This window comes from Scyliorhinus canicula, chromosome 7, assembly GCF_902713615.1.
Source record: "Scyliorhinus canicula chromosome 7, sScyCan1.1, whole genome shotgun sequence".
Lineage (NCBI taxonomy): Eukaryota > Metazoa > Chordata > Chondrichthyes > Carcharhiniformes > Scyliorhinidae > Scyliorhinus > Scyliorhinus canicula.
This window is the reverse complement of record NC_052152.1, coordinates 201,185,384-201,204,979: the sequence shown is the minus strand read 5'-3', so window position 1 is coordinate 201,204,979 and position 19,596 is coordinate 201,185,384. Positions and strand designations below refer to the sequence as shown.

The following is a 19,596-nucleotide window of genomic DNA, read 5'->3' as shown; positions in this document are numbered from 1 at the left end:
TTATGCATCAAAGTAACAGCAAGTTATTGTGATTTTTCAAAACGAAGCCGATAGGAGATCGTCGCCTGCCGCTCGCGTTGCCAGGGGATTGCGTCATGACGTCGGCGTAGCGGCGTCACACCGTCAGTGGGCTCGGCCCCCGGCGTCTCCCCCGATTGGTCGGCGTCGGCCGTCAATCAGGGTGCGGCCCGGCGGCCCCGCCCCTTTCCCTCCCGCCTCGTTGCCCCTCCCCCACCAGAGGCACAGGTGAGAGGTGACGGGAGGAGGAGGAGGTTTCGGGCAACTCACCTGTTCCAGGTAGGCGGGGGCAGCAGCACATTCCCAGGGACTGCGGGCCCTCCCTGCGGCCTCAGTTCATGGCCAACTCCCCAGCCTTTCAGGAAATCATGGACCTGAAATGTTCATTTCTCTCAGATTTTCAGCCCTCTTTCACAGGGAGCTTCACCGCCCGGCTGCTGCTCGGCAATGAAGCAGCAGGCCCGTTTATTCAGCCCGCCTGCAGAAAGTGACTGCAGCTATTCCCACAAAAAAAGAACCCAAGATTGGGGGTTTGTCAAGGGGTTAATAATCTGCGTGCGATTTTGTTTCTCAACATTGGCAAACCAGGAATTACGATCGACGCAATCTCACACTAAAATCCAACGGTGCTCAGGTTAGGTGGATTTGGCCCTTAGCGTCCGGTGATGTGCAGGTTAAGGTGGGGGAGTGGGTCTAGCTGGGGTGATGTGTCACAGGGTTGATGCATACTCGAAGGGCCGAATAGCCTCCTTCTGCCCTGTAGCGAATCTATGATAGGGCTTAGGTTGGGTGTTCTTTAGAACATAGAACAGTACAGCACAGAACAGGCCCTTCGGCCCTCGATGCTGTGCCGAGCAATGATCACCCTACTTAAACCCACGTAACCCGTATCCCAACAATCCCCCCCATTAACCTTACACTACGGGCAATTTAGCATGGCCAATCCACCTAACCCGCACATCTTTGGACTGTGGGAGGAAACCGGAGCACCCTGAGGAAACCCACGGACACACGGGGAGGACGTGCAGACTCCACACAGACAGTGACCCAGCCGGGAATCGAACCTGGGACCCTGGAGCAGTGAAGCATTGATGCTAACCACCATGCTACCGTGAGGCATCACGGGTCAGTGCAGACTTGATTGGCCAAATGCCCTCCTTCTGCACCCTATTCTATGTTCCTATATCCAACAGCATGAAAATTTTAAACAAAACAGTTTCAGTTAAATCGTTTGGTTCCGACTTCCGGTGGCAGCCTTGAAGCGAGTGGTCACACAGTGCCTCCAACTCGAGGTGGATTTGTTAGGTTCTTCCCCACCCAGCTTTGTGGTGTTTTGAGGGCAAAAGGTGCATGAGAGTCCTGAGACTGTAATACGCCTCTGGTGGGGCTGGTATATGGCTCATCGGATGAGGACTTCTACAAGGAAGAGTGAGCAGTTGGAGCAGGAAGGTTTTCGTGTTGTGAAAAGCTTCTGCATTGTAGGGATTCTATGACACAGGTGAAGATGGCGGAGGGTAAGGGTGTAGTGCTGCCCTCCCAGTGGTCGATAGAGCAGCTGGTCGAGTTCCTAAATGGGAAATTCCAGCAGCAGAGGAAGGAAGCCTTGGAGGATTTGGCCACGGTGGTGAAGCCGTTTAGGGCGGCGATCGAGCGCGTGGAGTAGAGGCAGGAGACTCGGGGTCTGGCAATCCAGAAGGTGGAGGACCCATGGTGGAGCACGAGGATTGGCTGACCTCGCTGGAGGCAGAAATGGGGATGGTGGTGAGCAACCAGAAAGGGCTGAGAGAGAAACTGGAGGATCTTGAAAACTACTCCGGGAGGCAGACTCTGAGGATTGTGGGGTTGCCTGAAGGTGGGGAGACCGGCAGGTTTGTGGCGAGCATGTTAGAGAGCTGGTGGGGGAGGATGCCTTTGACCAGTCCCTCGAGGTGGATCAGGCTCACAGGGCGCTGAGGAGGAGGCAGCAGGGGGGGAGCCGCTGAGGGCGATCGTGGTGAGCCTGCATCAGTTTTTGGATAAAGAGAAGATCTTGAGGTGGGTGAGGCAGACCAAGAAGTGCACTTGGGAGGAGAGAGAACAACGGATTTACCAAGACCTGGCTGCAGTGCTGGCCTAACGGACGGCCAGGTATAATTGGATAAAGGCTGCCCTCTACAAGTAGGGATTGAAGTTCGGGGTGTCATACCCTGCCCGCTTGTGGGTGGCGCATCAACAGCAGGAATTTTATTTTGATTCACTGGATGGAGCGATGGGCTTTATGAGAGACCATGGACTGGAAGGCGTGTGAGGACGTTTAACTAAATTGTGGGGCACATTGGGTGGATGGGAGCGGTGATGTTGAGTGTGCCTTTTGTTTTTCTTTGTTGTTTGTTGGGAGGGTTGAGGAGAGGGGTGGATTGTGAGGGTGAGGGGAAGTCAGAGGTCTTGGGCGGGGGCCACCAGGCTAGCTGGGCGGGCAGTTAACAGGAGTGAAGTGGGGGGTTGTCAGGAGGAAGGAGTGTGAGAGGGGGCATTGGGTTAGTTCTTTTGGGAGGGGGGAAAGGTTGCTTACATGGGTATGGTTGGTGTTGCGCAGTTGGGAAGGGAGAGATGGGGGCGGGCCTGGAGGGACAGACATATGGGGATGGGCCTCTTCACCAGGTTGGTTACGTGGAACGTGCAGGATTGAATGGTTAAGCGGACGTCTGTTTTTACGCACTTGAGTTCGAAGGCGGACGTTGTGTTCTTGCAGGAGATGCACCTGAAGTTGGGAGATTGGAGGAGGCTGAGGAAGGGATGGGTGGGGCAGATGTTCCACTCGAGGACGAGGGAGTTAGCAGTGTTGGTTAATACAAAAGTGGCGTTTGACGTGGGGAGCATTGTTGTTCACTCATTGCACTTCACTCCTGTTAACTGCCCACCCAGCTAGTCTGGTGGCCCCCGCCCAAGACCTCTGACTTCCCCTCACCCTCACAATCCACCCCTCTCCTCAACCCTCCCAACAAAGAACAAAGAAAAACAAAAGGCACACTCAACATCACCGCTCCCATCCACCCAATGTGCCCCACAATTTAGTTGGGGGTTTAAATATGTGATAGTCAGTGGGAAGCTGGAAGGGATTCCTGGTGAATGTTTATGCCCCCAAATGGGATGACGTGGACTTTGAGGAGGATGTTTGCGAGGATCCCGGACCTGGACATGCATAGGCTGCAGTGCTAACCACTGTTCCACCCCTGAGGGCGATTTCAATTGGACCAAGATCTGACGTTGTACCAGTCGAGTTCTAAGTCGCCAAGTGTGATCGTATGGAGGAGGTGGGGACGTGGAGGCTTGGGAGGCCGAGGGCAAAGGAGGTCTCGTACTTCTCACATACGCACCGGGTGTGCTTCCAGATCGATTTCTCTGTGATGAATATGCTGGCGGGTGTGGCCGACTGAGTAGTCGGTGATTGTGGCTTCCGACCACACGTCACACTGGATGGATTTGCGGGTGATTCAGGCGAGGCCCAGTGGCTGCAGTGGAGGTTAAATGTGGGCTGTTGGCGGATGGGGGGGTAAGTGAGCAGTTGAAGGCCATTCGGAGCCATGTGGAGCTGAATGACAGGGGGGAGGGTACAGCTGCCACGCTGTGGGAGGCACATAGGGCAGTAGTTAGGGGTAAATTTATTTCAATCCGGGCGCATAGGGAGATGGTGGAACGAGGAGAGGGTGAGCCCCCCCCCCCCCCCCCCCCCCCCCCCCCCCCCATTGTTGCAGGCTTCCACCTCCCTGAAGAAAGATAAGGACCCAGAGCAGTGTCGGTCATACTGCCCGATATTGCTGCTTATTGTTGATGCAAAGTAATTGGCAAAGGTGTTGGCATCACAGAGCACTGTGTGCCAGAAGTAATAGGGGAGGACCAGACAGGATTTGTGAAGGGAAGGAATTTGTCGATGAATGTGCGCAGGCTGCTTATTGTTATTATGATGCCCTCAGAGGGGCAGGTGGTAGAAGTAGGTGTGGCGATGGATGTGGAGAGAGTCTTTGATCCGGTGGAGTGTGCGTATTGTTGGAGGTGTTAGATCAATTTGTGTTTGGCCAGGGTTTCGTGGATTGGGTTCGGCTGCTGTACAGGGCACCGATGGTGAGCGTTCGGACGAACAGGACCAGTTTTGGGTACTTCGGGGTACGAACAGGGGTGCCCGCTCTCCTCATTGTTTTTCGCCTTGGCAATACAGCCGTCGGCAATGGCATTTAGGGCGTCAAGGGGTTTGCAAGGGTTTGAGGGGGGGGTGCGTGCTGAGTACAGAGTTTCGCTGTGTGCGGATGATCTGTTGCTATACATTTCAGACCCGGTGGGCAGCTTTGAAACAATCAGGAAGTTCTTGAGGGAAGAGAAAATGCTGGAAAATCTCAGCAGGTCTGGCAGCATCTGTAGGGATAGAAAAGAGCTAACGTTTAGAGTCCAACGACTCTTTGTCAAAGCTCTTGAGGGAATTTTGCTAGTTTTCGGGGTACAAATAGAATATGGGGACGAGCGAGGTGCTCCCGATCAATGTTAGAGGGCAGAAGAGGAGGTTTGGGAAGTTGCCGTTCCAGGTGGTGGGGCGAGTTTTCGGTGTTTAGGAATCGAGGTAGCGCGGAGCTGGGCCCAGCTTCACAGATGGGATGTGTTGCCGCTTTCACTGGCTGGAAGCGTGCAGATAGTTAAAATTATGGTTTTGCCCAGGTTCTTGTACGTGCCCCAGAACCTGCCCATCTTTGTCCCCAAAGGTGAACGGGATAATTGTGGGGTTTGTGTGGGCCGGGAAGACCCTGTGGATATGGAGGGAGTTCTTGGGGCGAGGGGGGGAGCTGGCATTGTCAAATTATTTTTTTCATACATTTACAGTACCCAATTCTTTTCTTTCCCAATTAAGGGGCAATTTAGCAGCCCAATTCACCTACTCTGCACATCTATTTTGGTTATGGGGGTGAGACCAAGCAGATACTGGGAGAATGTGCAAACTCCACACGGACAGTTACCCAGAGCCAGGATCGAACCCGGGTCCATGGTGGCGTGAGGCAGCAGTGCTAACCACTGTGCCACCGTGGTGCCCCTGCATTGCCAAATTTGATGATTTATTATTGGGCAGTAAACATCGCAATGGTGAGAAAATGGACGATGGAGGAGAGGTCAGTCTGGGGATGGTTAGAGGCGGCGTCGTGCTGGGGGATGAGTTTGAAGGCACTCTTGTTGGCGCCCCTACCCTTCTCACCAGTCAGGTATTCCGTGAGCTCAGTGGTGGTTTTGGCGTTACGAGTATGGAGCCATTATAGGCAGCATTTCGGGTTAGAGGGCACGTTGATGTGGGCGCCAATATGTGAAAGTCATAGGTTTGTGCCTATAGGGCTGGATGCGAGGTTCTGAGGGTTCGTGACAGGGGAGAATAGAGTACTTTAGTGACTTGTTTATCGGGGTAAGTTTGCGAGACTGGAGGAGTTGGAGGAGACAGACGTATGAGTTGCCAAATGGTAATGGTTTTATGTACCTGCAGGTGAGGGATTTTGAAAGGAGAGAGATGCTGTCCTTCCCGGGGCTGCCGCCTCTGGTGTTGCAGGACAAGTTGTTGTTGGAGGATGATATTGGGGAGGAGAGGGTGTCGGATATTTACATTGAGTTTATGAAGACGGACGGTGCTCTGGTGGAGGAGGTTGATTGTAAATGGGAGGTGAAGTTGGGAGGGGTGGTGCGGGCCAGAACGTGGAAAGAGGGTGAACCAAGGAGGGAATCCTTGTCGTGTGCAAGGTTAAGCCTCATCCAATTTAAGTAGTTGCATAGGGCCCACATGATGGTTACAAGGATGAGCCGGTTCTTTTCAGGGGCGGAAGATAGGTGTGGGCGGTGTGTGGGGTGGGGTGGGGGGTCACATCCATGTGTTCAGGGCGTGTCTAAAGCAGAGGGAGGTCTGGCAGGGGTTCCCAGATGTTATGTCCGAGATTCTGGGTATGGGGGTGGCGATATTCGGTGTGTCAGAAGATCCGGGAGTCCAGGTGGGGAGAGAGGCCTTTGCCTCGCTGATATCCCAGAGACGGATCTTCTTGTGTTGGCGGGACCCGGAGCCGCTGAAGGCAGGAGTTTGAGAGAGCGACCTGGCAGAATTCCTGTGGTTGGAGAAGGTCAAGTTCGCTTTGAGGGGGTCGGAGGAGGGGTTCACCCAGAGGTGGAAACCATTTATTGATTTCTTCAGAGTGGATTGAGGGTCAGCGGGGAGGGGAGTTGGCGGTGTGTGTGTGTGTGGGTGGGGGGGCGGTGTGTGGGTGGGGGGGTGGGGTGTGTGGGTGGGGGGGTGGTGTGTGTGGGTGGGGGGGCGGGGTAAATTGGGAAGGCGAGTTGTGGTGGGGTGTTGGGGGAGGTTGGGTGCTTGTGGTTTCTGTTCATGTTGATGTTTTGGTCTTCTGATATTTTTATGTATATATGTGTAAAAAACCCTTGAATAAAAATGCATTTTTAAAATCATACAGTTACCCCTCGGGTGGTCAATCCGAGATGACTGTAGGGTCATTTAGGAGTTTTCCTTGACCGAGATCTTCCTGCTTAGTTCACCAGGAATCTTCCTGTCAATATGCACCCACTACCTTCCTTCCTTGAGTGCTCCTGTGTGGGACTTCTTTGAGGGGTTTACATGCAGAATGCAGTTTTTGAAGGACTTTTATTCACGCACAATCCTGTTCTGGAGACGGATTGGTTAGTTGATTGATCAACTGTCGGTTGGCTAGCATATTTTCAAATTGTTTTCCATTAGCTGAGCCACATAAGCACTTCTTGTTCCACTGTGATTACCTGTCTTGTTTCATCAACCTTCACTGATTTCAACCAGTTTTCTGTGATGATCAGTTACATCCAAACATACACCCATCCCTTCAAACCTGCTCCAAAGTTCCATTCAATTCAAATTGCCCGTTTCAATGCAGCAATATGACTGCAATTAACAAACATCGATGTAATAAACAAGTATCACACCTATCCGGTTTCCACATAACCAACATTGCATTGAACCCTTCGCCAGTTTCCTTATGGGTTACAGAACAAAGGCTGGTAGATGGAGTTAAGATAGAGCAATCTTGATTTAATGAACAATGGAACAGGTTTGAAGGTCAAATGGCCTTCCCCTGTTCCGATAAAGTCAAACAGAAAGGCAGGATGAACGGCAGTTAGTTAACTCTGTTGTTGAACTTAGATACATGGCTACTCTAAAATGATAGAATGCGTTTCATTTCTGACAAGGCAGAGACCAGGAGTGATGCAACCACATGGAACCAGGTACATTGTGGAGGTTTTCCCTGATCCCCTGCCTCCAGTCATTGTTACATCGAATCAGTTCATTGACAGCATTGGGGGTTTTAACACTGGATATTTCTTTGATTTTTATTGAAGTGTTCACCCTTTCTTCTGTGAGAACATATTGTAGATTATTTGGTAGTTGACAGAGAAAAAAAATGTTCTTTTGAAGCTGGTCAACTTTGTGATTCCAAAACCAATCAATTGACCTTGTTCACTGGGATGTTGGATTAACTAGCAGCAAGGATTCTCTTAAACTAGCAAAACCCATCTCACGCTGGGACTTTGCACTTCAGCGCTTTCTATGTATAAGATTTGTTTCTAATTTCTTTTGTACAAATGTATAGAATCTTAGTAGAGAAAGGAGTCCTTTGGTGTGTTTTATGTCTGTGCCAGATCTTTCAATGGGCTATCTAATCAATTCCACTTCTTTGTTCTTTATGTAGTGTCAGCTGTGGCTCCATTGGTATTGCTGCCTCTGAATCAAAAGGTTCTGTGCTCAAGTCTCATTCCAGGCTGATACTCCAGTAGAGACTAAGGAAGTGCTGCATTGTCAGAGATGCTGTCTTTTGGATGAGACATTAAAAACCAAGGACCCATCTGCCAGCACAGGTAAAGGTAACAGAACCCATGACGCCATTTTGAAGACCGTAAGAAGTCTTACAACACCAGGTTAAAGTCCAACAGGTTTGTTTCAAACACTAGCTTTCGGAGCACTGCTCCTTCCTCAGGTGAATGAACCTGAGGAAGGAGCAGTGCTCCGAAAGCTAGTGTTTGAAACAAACCTGTTGGACTTTAACCTGGTGTTGTAAGACCTCTTACTGTGCTCACCCCAGTCCAACGCCAGCATCGCCACATCATGGCTACCATTTTGAAGAAGAGCAGGAGAGTCATCACTCGTGTCCTGGCCAGTATTTAGCCCTTGATCAACTCCACAAAAACAGATGATCTGGTCAATATCATGTTACTGTTGGTGGCAGCTTGCTACATGCAAATTGGTTGCAAAGTGTTTTGAAACATTGTGAAAGCACTGCATAAGTGTAAAGTCTTTTCTTTCCTTTGCCATAGCCCTGCAGATGTTACCCAATTCCAGATTGGATTATTGGAAGTAATACTGTTTCTATTTGAACCTTAACGTGCTGTTCCTATTTGAGAAAACAACCTGTTGAAGTAGTTGTGTTCAGTTTGGTTTTCCGTCCTAAAACCATTTTTAAAAAATCCAAGCTGAGACAGACCCTTCTATTTCATGAGACTCAGTTTTGTTAATCAGCCTTTTGTGTACTATCTTGTCAAATGTTTTTTTAGAACTTATGTACATAACACGCATTGCAGTCCCTTCATCAGCCTTCTCTGTTCCTCATCAAAAAATTATTTGGAAATTTTGTTTTTAACTGATTCAGAAATTAAATGATCTCTACCTGGAAGGACATGGGCAGCAGATACCTGGGAAGCCCACCACCTGGAGGTTCCCCTCCAAGCCATCCACCATCCTGACTTGGAAATATATTGCCGTTCCTTCACTGTTGCTGGGTCAAAATCCTGATAATCCCACCCTAACAGCACTCTGGGTGTTCGGGCTCAATTCGAATCTACATAATTAATTAATTCAAATTAATTGATGACTCAAATTAAATGGATGATTTAAGCTAACTCTTTCTGTGGTTTACATGTAACTTAAATTCATTTAATCAATTAACTTGAATTCATTGTCAATCGGAACACTGCAGCGAATTTCAGATTGGGCACTGGGGAAACATATAATTGACTCAAGAAATTGGTTCTCAGACATTGCAATAATTTTAAGCTGTCAAAAAGAAACCAAGGGATTTGCTTTGATTTCAATTCCTGAATCAGTTAAAAACATTTCCAAAGATTTTTTTTGATGTGAGAACAGAGAGGGCTGATGAAGGGATTGTTACGCATGTTATCTACGTGAATTCCAGGAAAACATTTGACAAAATAGCACATAAAAGACTTATTAACAAAATTGAGTCTCGTGGAATAGGAGGGTGAGTGTCCGCTGATGCTAATTGCAAAGGCAAAAATAAAATTGCAGATAGTTGAAATGAAAAAGAAAATGCTGGAAATGCTCAGCAGGTCGGGCATCATCTGTGGAGAGAGTTATGGGGCAGGATTCTCCATCCGGCCAATGGAGTTTCCCATTGTGGCCACCCCCACGCAGCTGGGAAACCCGTGGAGTAGGTGCGCTGCCGGCGAAGCGGAGGATCCCGCCGACAAGAGAATCCCGTTGTTGGGGTTTCAATTCATTGACTCTTCAACAGAAGGGGCAGCATGGTAGCATTGTGGATAGCACAGTCGCTTCACAGCTCCAGGGTCCCAGGTACGATTCCGGCTTGGGTCACTGTCTGTGCGGAGTCTGCACATCCTCCCCGTGCGTACGTGGGTTTCCTCCGGGTGCTCCGGTTTCCTCCCACAGTCCAAAGATGTGCGGGTTAGGTGGATTGGCCATGCTAAATTGCCCTTAGTGTCTAAAATTGCCCTGGGTGGGGTTACTGAGTTATGGGGATGTGTTGACCTTGGGGAGGGGGTAGGGTGCTCTTTCCAAGAGCCGGTGCAGACTCGATGGGCCGAATGGCCTCCTTCTGCACTGTAAATTCTATTCTATGTTAAAGAATGCCTCCATCATACTAAATGGCTGTTTTTCAGGCTGGCAGACGGGGCGTTTCTCAATGGTCAGTGGAGAAACCACTATATACATTTTATAAATAATCTGGATATTGGAATAGAGTAAAATTTGTCAATTATACCAAACTTGGAGGAGCAAACAATGAGCACCGTACAAATCAATTGCATCAGGACATACACAGGCTAGCAGAATGGGGCAGACAAGTGGCAGGTGGAATGTAATGCAGAAAAGTGTGCATTTTGGCAGAACGATAGGGAGAGGTAATATAGACTCAGTGGCACAGTTCTAAAGAGTGTGCAGGGACAACGTGACCGGGGGTAATGTTCATAGATCTTTGAAGGTAGCTGGAAATATTGAGGGGGTGTTTAGCAAAGCAATTGGGATCTTGGGCTTCAGAAATAGAGGCATTATGTACAAAAGAATGGGAAGTTACGTTGAACCTTTAAGAAGCTCTAGTTAGGCAACAGCTAGAGTATTGTGTTCAGCCCACCTCAGGAAGACTGAGGATCTCGGCGAGGATGCAGAAGAGATTTAACGGAATGTTTCCAAAGATGAAGGATTTTAGCTATAAGGTGTGGTTGGAAAAGTTGGGTTCTTCTCTGGAACTAAAGAGATTGAGAAATTTGATAGAGGTGTACAAGATTATGACAGGCTTAGATAAGATAGACAAGAAAGGTTGTTCCACATTAGCGCAATGACTGGGGGACACAGACTTAAAGTTTCGGACAGGGGATGCAGGAAGGATGTGAGGAAAAGATTTTTCATAGAGCCGGTGGTAATGTCCTGGATCCCACTGCCCATGTGGGTGGTGAAAGCAGAGACAATTGAGGAAGTTAGACGGACATGCAAGAAATAAACTTCCAGACTTGCAGACTTAAAGGGTCGGAGCAGGTACGTGGGACTAACTAGATTGCTCTGTGGAGTGCAGGCATAAGACTTTTTTTTTAAATTTAGAGTACCCAATTCATTTATTCCAATTAAGGGGCAATTTAGCGTGACCAATCCACCTAGCCTGCACATCTCTTTTTGGATTGTGTAGGGCGAAACCCACGCAAACACGGGGAGAATGTGCAAACTCCACACGGACAGTGACCCAGAGCCAGGATTGAACCAGGGACCTCAGCGCCGTGAGGCTGCAGGGCTAACCCACTGCGCTGCCGTGCAGGCATAGACTTGATGAGCTGAATTAATGGCTTCTATGCCATAATCACTTTTTGGAAATGTAATCTATTTTAATATAGGAAATATGGAACCAAATCGAGCAGGCTTCCACACACAGCAGTAAAAGAAATGACCAGATATTCTGTTCTACGGGTTGGCTGAGGGATAAATGGTGAGCACGAGACTGGGGAGAACTTCATAATCTGCTTCGAAGTACAACTATGGAATCATTTATTTCCATCCGAGGGAGAAGACAGGGCCTTAGTTTAACATTTCACATTGAATGGACAGCACCTTCGGCACTGTGGCACCTCCTCAGTACCACACTGTCCTGAAGTGGAAGTTCAAACCAACATCTGTCACAGGGAAAGAGTGTGCTAGACACAACTGACACCACAGTAACGGTTACAATGTACTACTGTCTCTAAATGTTGATATTCTCCCTCATACAGGTACTGTCACTGCCACAATGCTGATTATGCCAACAAAGCCTTGATCAGGGTTAACTACGTTGAAGGAAATGTTGGGAGTGAGTGGCATGACAGTTTGTATTCGCCATGTTGGGAAGTCCAGAGGAACCTACAGTTCAGCCTGTGCACCAAGCAACCACTTTGCTCAGCGAATCAGCGCCTCGCATCTTTGCAATGGAAGCTTTGTCAAGACCCTGCCAGGATGGCGCAATCCCCAGAGACCGGGCACACCTCAGTTTGTCAGAAGCTACAAAGCCCAACCTCAGTCCTACCAGCTCACACTGCCACAGGTCAATAGCATCCTAAAAACCAATGAATACAGCTTTAAAGTGCCAGAGTTTGATGGCAAAAACATCAGTTCGGTGCTGGGCTTTGACAGCAATCAGTTAGCTTCTAATGTCCCCATCGAGGACAGGCGCAGCGCAGCCACCTGCCTGCAGAGTCGTGGCATGCTGCTGGGGGTGTTTGATGGGCATGCTGGCTGTGCCTGTGCTCAGGCAGTGAGTGAAAGGTTAATGTATTATATTGCTGTGTCCTTGCTGCCCCGGAAGACATTAATCGAGATAGAAGATGCAATAGAAAATGAGAGACCAGTGTTGCCAATTTTGCAATGGCACAAGCACCCCAATGATTATGTGAGCAGGGAAGCAGGAAGGCTCTACTTCACCAGTTTAAGGACGTACTGGCAGGAACACATTGATCTGGGGGTTGAAGAGAAGATAGATACTAGTGCTGCTTTGAAACGTGCCTTCAAACGATTGGACAATGACATCTCGCTGGAGGCTCAGATCGGCGCTGGCAATCCGTTCACCAATTACACAGCACTCCGGGTAGCCCTGTCTGGATCCACAGCTTGCATTGCACACATTAATGGCACAGACTTGCACGTGGCAAATGTTGGTGATAGCAGGGCAGTACTGGGAGTCCAGAACCTGGATGGCTCTTGGTCGGCTGTGACACTGAGCACTGATCATAATGCGCAGAACCTTGACGAAATGGAGAGGGTGCGGTCGGAGCACCCCCCGTGGGAGGAGAAGACGGTAGTCCGGCACGATCGCCTGCTGGGCCTCCTGATGCCTTTTAGGGCGTTTGGAGACATGAAGTTCAAGTGGAGCATCGAGCTCCAGAAGAGAGTGCTGGAGAGCCGGCCAGAGCTGCTGACAGCCGATGAATTCTCGAAAAGCTTCCCTGCCAATTACCACACTCCGCCTTATCTGACTGCCGAGCCCGAAGTCAGTCATTACAAGCTGCGGCCCCAAGACAAGTTTCTGATCCTGGCCACTGATGGCCTATGGGATGTCATGCACCGGCAAAATGTGGTGCAGATCGTAGGGGAGCACCTCACCAGCTTACGCTCACAGCAGCCCATCTCTGCCAGTGGTTACAAGGTAACAGTGGGTCAGATGCACAGCCTGCTGCTGGAGAGGAAAGCCCGTGTGTCCTCTGCTTTCACAGACCAGAACTCAGCCACCCACTTGATCCGCCATGCACTGGGCAGCAACGAGTTTGGGAGTATCGAGCACGGCCGCCTGTCCAGAATGCTCAGCTTGCCCGAGGATCTGGCCAGAATGTATAGGGATGATATGACAGTGGTGGTGGTGCAGCTGAATTCGCGTCTCATCGGGGCGTATGAAAAAGCTGAAGCCAGTGCCAACTGAAAGCCGGTTCTGACTGGTACTGTCATCGGAAACTAGGGACAAATGCAGTGAGGCAACAAAAATGTTTCTGGGCGAGTGGCGAAAGAATGCAAGTGAGGGAACCCCACACACACCCCAACCTCCGTTTGTACTCACCCCCCCCACCCCAGTTTGCCCTCTGCCCCTCCACCCACCCCACCTCACCTCAGTTTGCCCTTACCCACCACCCCAACCACCCACCCCAACCTCCGTTTGCCCTCACCAAATTGTGTTTTGAGCAGCCCCAAACCACGGATTTGTCCAATTTTGTTACACTTTACAACCATTCAACCACCTGAGCTTCCTGCATTCCTCTAATTCTGGCCTCGAGTGCATCCCTAATTTTAATCACTCCACCATTGGCAGCCATGCCTTCAGCTGCTTGAGCCCCGCGTTCTGGAATTTCCTCCCTCAATCTCTCCTGCTCTTCAGCTCTCTCCTGCTCCTCAGCTCTCTCTTCTCCTTAGAAGATGCCTCCAAAATCCTATCACTTTGACCAAACTTTTAGTCCCCTGATCTCTTTTTAAAATTTCAGAGTACCCAATTATTTATTTATTTATTCTAATTAAGGGGCAATTTAGCGTGGCCAGTCCACCTAACCTGCACATCTTTGAGTTGTTGGGGTGAAACCCACGCAGTCATGGGGAGAATGCGCAATCTCCACAGGGACAGTGACCTAGGACCTGGATTCGAACCCGGGTCCTCAATGCCGCAGTCCCAGTGCTAACCACTGCACCATATGCCGTCCCTTAGTCTCCTAATCTAAGTTTAGTGTCAAATTTTATTTGACAATGACCCTGTGAAGTCCCCTGGGACATGAGGCACTGTATAGACACAGATATTTGTTGCTTAATTGGAAATGTGAGTTAGAACATAGAACATAGAACAGTACAGCACAGAACAGGCCCTTCGGCCCTCAATGTTGTGCCGAGCCATGATCACCCTACTCAAACCCACGTATTCTTATTACAATTCCCATGTTGTCTTAAGATCACAAGTTGGTTGTTCCTTTATCAACTAAAATTGAACCTGGGGGCGTGCGCATCACTGACAAGGTTAGCATATATTGCCAACCCTTGTTGGACAGAATGATGATTTGTTTTTTGGTATATGAGGGGGTTGACAGAGTAGATGGAGAGAAACTGTTTCCAGTGGAGAATTGGCTGGTTACCAGAGGACACTGATTTCATGTAATTGGCTAAAAAAGTCAGTCAGTGCCGAATAGATTTTTTTTTTTTTACACAGCAGGTTGTGGTGACCTGGAAGGCGCTGCTTGGAAGGGCAATGGAAGCAGATTCAATAGTAACTTTCAAAAGGGAATTGGATAAATCCTTAAAAAGGAAAACTTTGCTGGGCTTTGTGGGACTAATTGGTAGTTCTCTTTTAGAGAAAGGGCACTGATATGACGGCATCCTGAATAAAATGTCCAGGGCAAAAGAAAAAAAAAAGAATTATTGAATCTGGTGCCTTCATTCCACTGAGATCAGATCAATTTCTAACACATTAAGTGCATTGATAATGCAAAGAATTACAGTGTACAGGTCCCGAGCGGTCCAACTGATCTATGTTGGTATTTACTCCATACAAGCCTCTTCCCACCCTACTTCATCTCACTTAATTTATTCATTTTACCAGCACTTTGTATTTATGTACTTCTTTCAAAGGTGAACTCCAATATTGATAGGGGTCCAACATGCTGGGACCCCTGCACTGCCAACACTGATTTCTGACACAACCATCCAAAATTGTGGGGTTAGGGTTATTTAAATAGTCGGGGTGGATGGACATGGCAGTAGAGTTGCCAGGACATTGAAACACCGGTCAGCCACTCCCGATTTGAGGCGTGAGGTGGCAAAAGCCCTTAATTGGCTGAAGGAAAGCTTTGTCAGTGTTTTATTTCTAACCACAGCAGTATAATTCTGACTATTAGACGCTGGGAGGTAGTTTCCCCTGGCTGTAGAATCTATAACCAAGAGCCATAGCCTCAGGATAAAAGGTCGGCTGTTTAGAACTGAGATCAAGAGAAATGTCTACACTCAAAGGGGTTGTGAATAATGGATTTCTCTACCCTGCCTGCCCCCCCCCCCCCCCCACCACACAGAAGGTTAGAGGAATGCTTAATAGATGAATATAGTTACGGCTGATAAAGACAATTCTTTGGCCTCACAGCAGCAGGGACCCAGGTTTGATTCCAGTCTTGGGAAGTTTGTACATTCTACCCATGTCTGCATACATTTCCTCCCATAGTCCAAAAATGTGCAGGTTAGTTGGGGTTCCAGGGATAGGGCAGGGGAGTAGGCCGAGGTAGGGTGCTTTTGGTAGGGATGGTGCAGACTTGATGGGCTGAATGGCTTCCTTCAGCAATATAGGGATTCTATGGATTTTTTTTTTAAAGTTCATTTATGGGAGGTTAGGCCAGCATTTATTTCCCATCTCTAATTGCCCTTATGAAAGTAGTGGTTAGTTGCCTTCTTGAACTACTGCAGTTCCTGAGGTGCTGGTACACCCACAGCTCTGTAAGGGAGGGAGCTCCAGGATTTTGACCCAGCAACAGTGAGGGAGCGGCGATATATTTCCAAGTCGGGGAGGTGAGTGGATTTGGAGGGGAACCTCCAGGTGGTGGGATTCCCAGGTATCTGCTGCTCTTGTCCTTCTAGTGGTCATGGGTTTGGAAGGTGCAGCCTAAGGAACCTTGGCGAGTTCCTGTAGATGGTACACACGGCTGCCACTGTTCGTCGGTGGTGGAGGGAGTGAATGTTTGTGGAAGGGGAAGCAGTCAAGCAGGGCTGCTTTGTCCTGGATGGTGTTGAGCTTCTCAGTGTTGTTGGAGCTGCACTCATCCAGACAAGTGGACACAGTAGTCCATTACACTCCTGACTTGTGCCTTGTAGATGGTGGACAGCCAAGGCGGTCAGGAGGTGAGTTACCATGGAATTCCGAGTCTTTGATCTGTTCTGGTAGCCACAGTATTTTGATATAAATTTAGAGTACCCAATTATTTTTTTTTCCAATTAAGGGGCAATTTAGAATGGCCAATCCACCTTCCCTGTATATCTTTGGGTTGTGGGGGTGAGACCCACACAGACACTGGGAGAATGTGCAAACTCCACACGGACAGTGACCCGGGGCCAAGTACGAATTTTAAAATTCTTATGTCATTGTAAGATAATGGATTGATTCTGACATTGATTACCTTCCTATCTAGTTGTGGCAGGTGTTAGTTCTCCTGAGCTTGCCAGAGGAGAAGAGGTGCCAGCGGGCCGGAATCCCTGGGTCAAGCCGGATGCTATCAAGTGAACAGAAGGTGGGCTTCTGCTGATCGGAATTTGGGCCACTGCTTTGGGCAGCAGGGGAAACAAGGAAGTCCAGCTTCTTCCCTAAACGGTGCCATCTCACCTGTTCACCCAGCTACAACTTCAGAGGCTAGAAACAGAAACCTTTGCAAAAATATCTTTTAAAACCAGAATAAATCATCACTTCCAACAGCAATTACTGCTGGCTGGTTAGAAAATAACAGCAGAAAAACGTAGGGTTTAAAAAAAAACATATTTCTAATTGTCATAGACGCCATCTCCTTGTTTGTCAAGATGTAAATGTCAAGAGATTCAGCTCCAAAACAAAACATTAAATATATATATTTTAAATCAACGATCTCGGCTCTCTTGCAGAATAAATATTGTGGAACTTGAAGGCAGAGCCAAATATGTTGTCAGTGTGAAACAAATGTACTGGTGTGATAGCACTGTCGGCAGTTAATAAAACATGAAGTAAATAGAAGTGTGAAATGGTCTTGTATGCTGCATTTGTTCAGTATTGGGTTTTTATTCACTGATTTCAAACTATTCATGGGGGGTTTTATTTTGGTACTTTGAAAGGCTGGAAATTTAAAATCAGAAGGGTTGATCTCTGAAACAGGAGATTTTTAAAAATAAATTTAGAGTACCCAATTATTCTTTCCAATTAAGGGGCAATTTAGTGTGGCCAATCCACCCACCCTGCACATCTTTGGGTTGGGGGGGGGGGGGGGGTGAAACCCACACAGACACGGGGAGAATGTGCAAACTCCACACGGACAGTGACCCAGGGCCGGGGCTGTCCTTCTGAAACAGGAGATGTAATCACAAAATCATTTCATCTGACATTTGTGTGGGTGGTTATGTCATTTCATTCATCCAGGGGAAGACAAATAGCCAAACCAATGTAAATAAGTAGTTTGAAGTGTGTGTAGGAAAGTTTCCAGACAGGCCAGAAATCATGCTCTTAGCCAATTAACACTTGCTGCGTGTTAAATAGCCACGGGCAACCAGAATTGGCGGGGGATGCATTCTCCATCGACTCTTTTCACTGGAGTAGGGAGAAACCTCACCATCTGAAACACCCTGCCCAATATAAATGTAAATTATAGTCCCTAGATTTTAGTTTTTAAGAATACTTGATTTTCTAGCATGTCCTGCAGCAGGAAAAAATGAACAGAGTATATGATCCCAACATCTTTCACTTGTACGAATTGAAATAAATAAGTTTAATGGATTCTTTCAACATTGGCTTCTTTTTCTGTCTTCAAACACATTCTGCTCAACTTGCCAATAAGACTTCAACTGACTTCACGCCAAGAGTAAGACAGAAAATGGCCCACTGTTGCATTCTGGTAAGTAATGGATGAGTGGAGCTCCAACCACTCAAGAAGCTCAATGCCTTGCAAGACAAAACAGCCCCTGTGATCAGTACCCCATCCACCCACTAGCATCCACTCCCTCTGCCACCAGCCCACAGTGGCTGCAGTTTACCATGTACAAGATATACTGTAGTAACTCACCAAGTCTTCTTAGGTAGCATCATCCAGTAAGTAAAGATGCCATAGTCCCAGATGACCATGGCCTGTTTTCCACTTTGAGGGGGAAGCTGACTGGTGGTGATATAACCGAAGGATCACCACACCTCAGGCAAGGGACCAGGTTGAGAAGGCGGGGACTTCATGAATAACCTCAGATAGTACAGCAATTAAACCAACAGCATTAGCCTCCCTCAGCATCATAAACCAGCTGGCCAGCCAACTAAGCTAAACGGGCCCCTTTTTGTGTTGGCTAATAATGAATAAAATATATTGTCCCTTTTTCTGTGGAAGACCAAGAGCTATTTTCAAACCAAGCTGCCTGGGGTTCTTTAAAAAAATTAAACCTATACAATGCTTGTCTATCTCATTGTAGTAATTTAGTGAAATAAGACTTTTCCTCAATCTTGGCATGTCTGTCTATTCCCTCTACTGGATTTTGGATTTAATTTATTGTCACGTGTACTGAGGTACAGTTCTGCATACTGCATATCATTGTCATAAAAGCTGTGAATAATTAAAGAAATATATTTTGTTATTCCCCAAAATTACTTCTCTAACTTAGAGATAAAGTAAAATAAACCAAGATGTGAAATGCTGTGCAATTAACTAGGAAAATCATTTCTTCAGCGCGCCTGGTTCTATTGCTTTATATCTTGGGATTTGAATTTGAAAAAAAAACATCTGTCCTGTTGAATTGTGCAGAATTTTCAAGTTCTGTCACACGTTGAAGAGCATTTTTGTTTAATCCTTTTACAACTGTCCCCTACAAAAGCAGGCAGAGAATGAATAAGGTGAGAGATAGATTTGGAGCCTTAAATATGAAAACTCAAAATTGACCCCAACCACAAAAATAAATGCATGTCAAAAATATGTAAAATAAGTTTTAAATGCTCAGTACTGGATTCGCAATTGAACTAAAATCCTTTTACAACAGCAGGTACAAATAAAATCCACAAATCATATGCACTTTGAAGCCCTCTTCATTAAGCTACCAGAGAGAAAAGCATGACAAGACTGGCAGTAAAATACAGCTACAAATATATTTGTACATGAGAAAATAGCTCCGTTAAAAATAGCAACGATTTCCTGTAGTAACCAAATGTCAAAAATTAACTTAAACTAAAAGCCTAAAATGGATAATGCTCATCTTTCTAATTTTTCTTTAAATTGAAGTCATTTGCAATTTTCTGCTGCGAACAGATATCAGGATGATCTTTTACTTGTATAGTTAAATACTATTTGAAACATCTTATGGTAGTACAAGAGCTTGCAGATAGGATGGGTGAAGGGAGAGCATGTTGGGAGTTTAGGCAATGCTTACACTGCACTAGGAAATCATGAACAAGCTGTGCATTTGCCGCGAGACGCTTTGAAATTTCAAAAGAGGTAGGGGATAGAAGTGGTGAACTTGCAGCCCGGATGAATCTTTCAGATCTTCAGATGGTCCTGGGCATTAGTTACAGTGCAAACAACGCCATCTGCGGCACAGGCCAAGAACTGGATTCCCACAGT

The 19,596-nt window shown here is 47.5% G+C and overlaps 1 protein-coding gene across 6 annotated transcripts; it reads left to right on the top strand.

The window, feature by feature from the left end:
- The first annotated feature begins 98 nt into the window (after nt 1–98).
- Nucleotides 99–17,035, top strand: LOC119969712 (pyruvate dehydrogenase [acetyl-transferring]-phosphatase 1, mitochondrial-like). Of its 6 annotated transcripts, none has more exons than XR_005461449.1 (4): nt 99–246; nt 7,743–7,908; nt 11,557–13,324; nt 16,456–17,035. XR_005461449.1 is itself a non-coding variant. In XM_038803713.1 (4 exons), exons 3-4 carry the CDS (start codon nt 11,625–11,627, stop codon nt 16,567–16,569), a joined length of 1,452 nt encoding a protein of 483 aa, XP_038659641.1. In that variant the 5' UTR covers nt 99–297; nt 7,743–7,908; nt 11,557–11,624; the 3' UTR covers nt 16,570–17,035. The 6 variants fall into 6 exon arrangements, 2 of the variants coding, with proteins under 2 accessions (XP_038659641.1, XP_038659640.1); XR_005461446.1 differs by having other exon boundaries at nt 99–297; XR_005461448.1 differs by having other exon boundaries at nt 99–297; nt 7,743–7,914.
- The last annotated feature ends 2,561 nt before the right edge of the window (nt 17,036–19,596 follow it).

Coding starts and splice junctions, on each gene's coding strand:
- LOC119969712 (XM_038803712.1), top strand. CDS start 11,625: ATGTTGGGAGTGAGTGGCATGACAGTTTGTATTCGCCATGTTGGGAAG.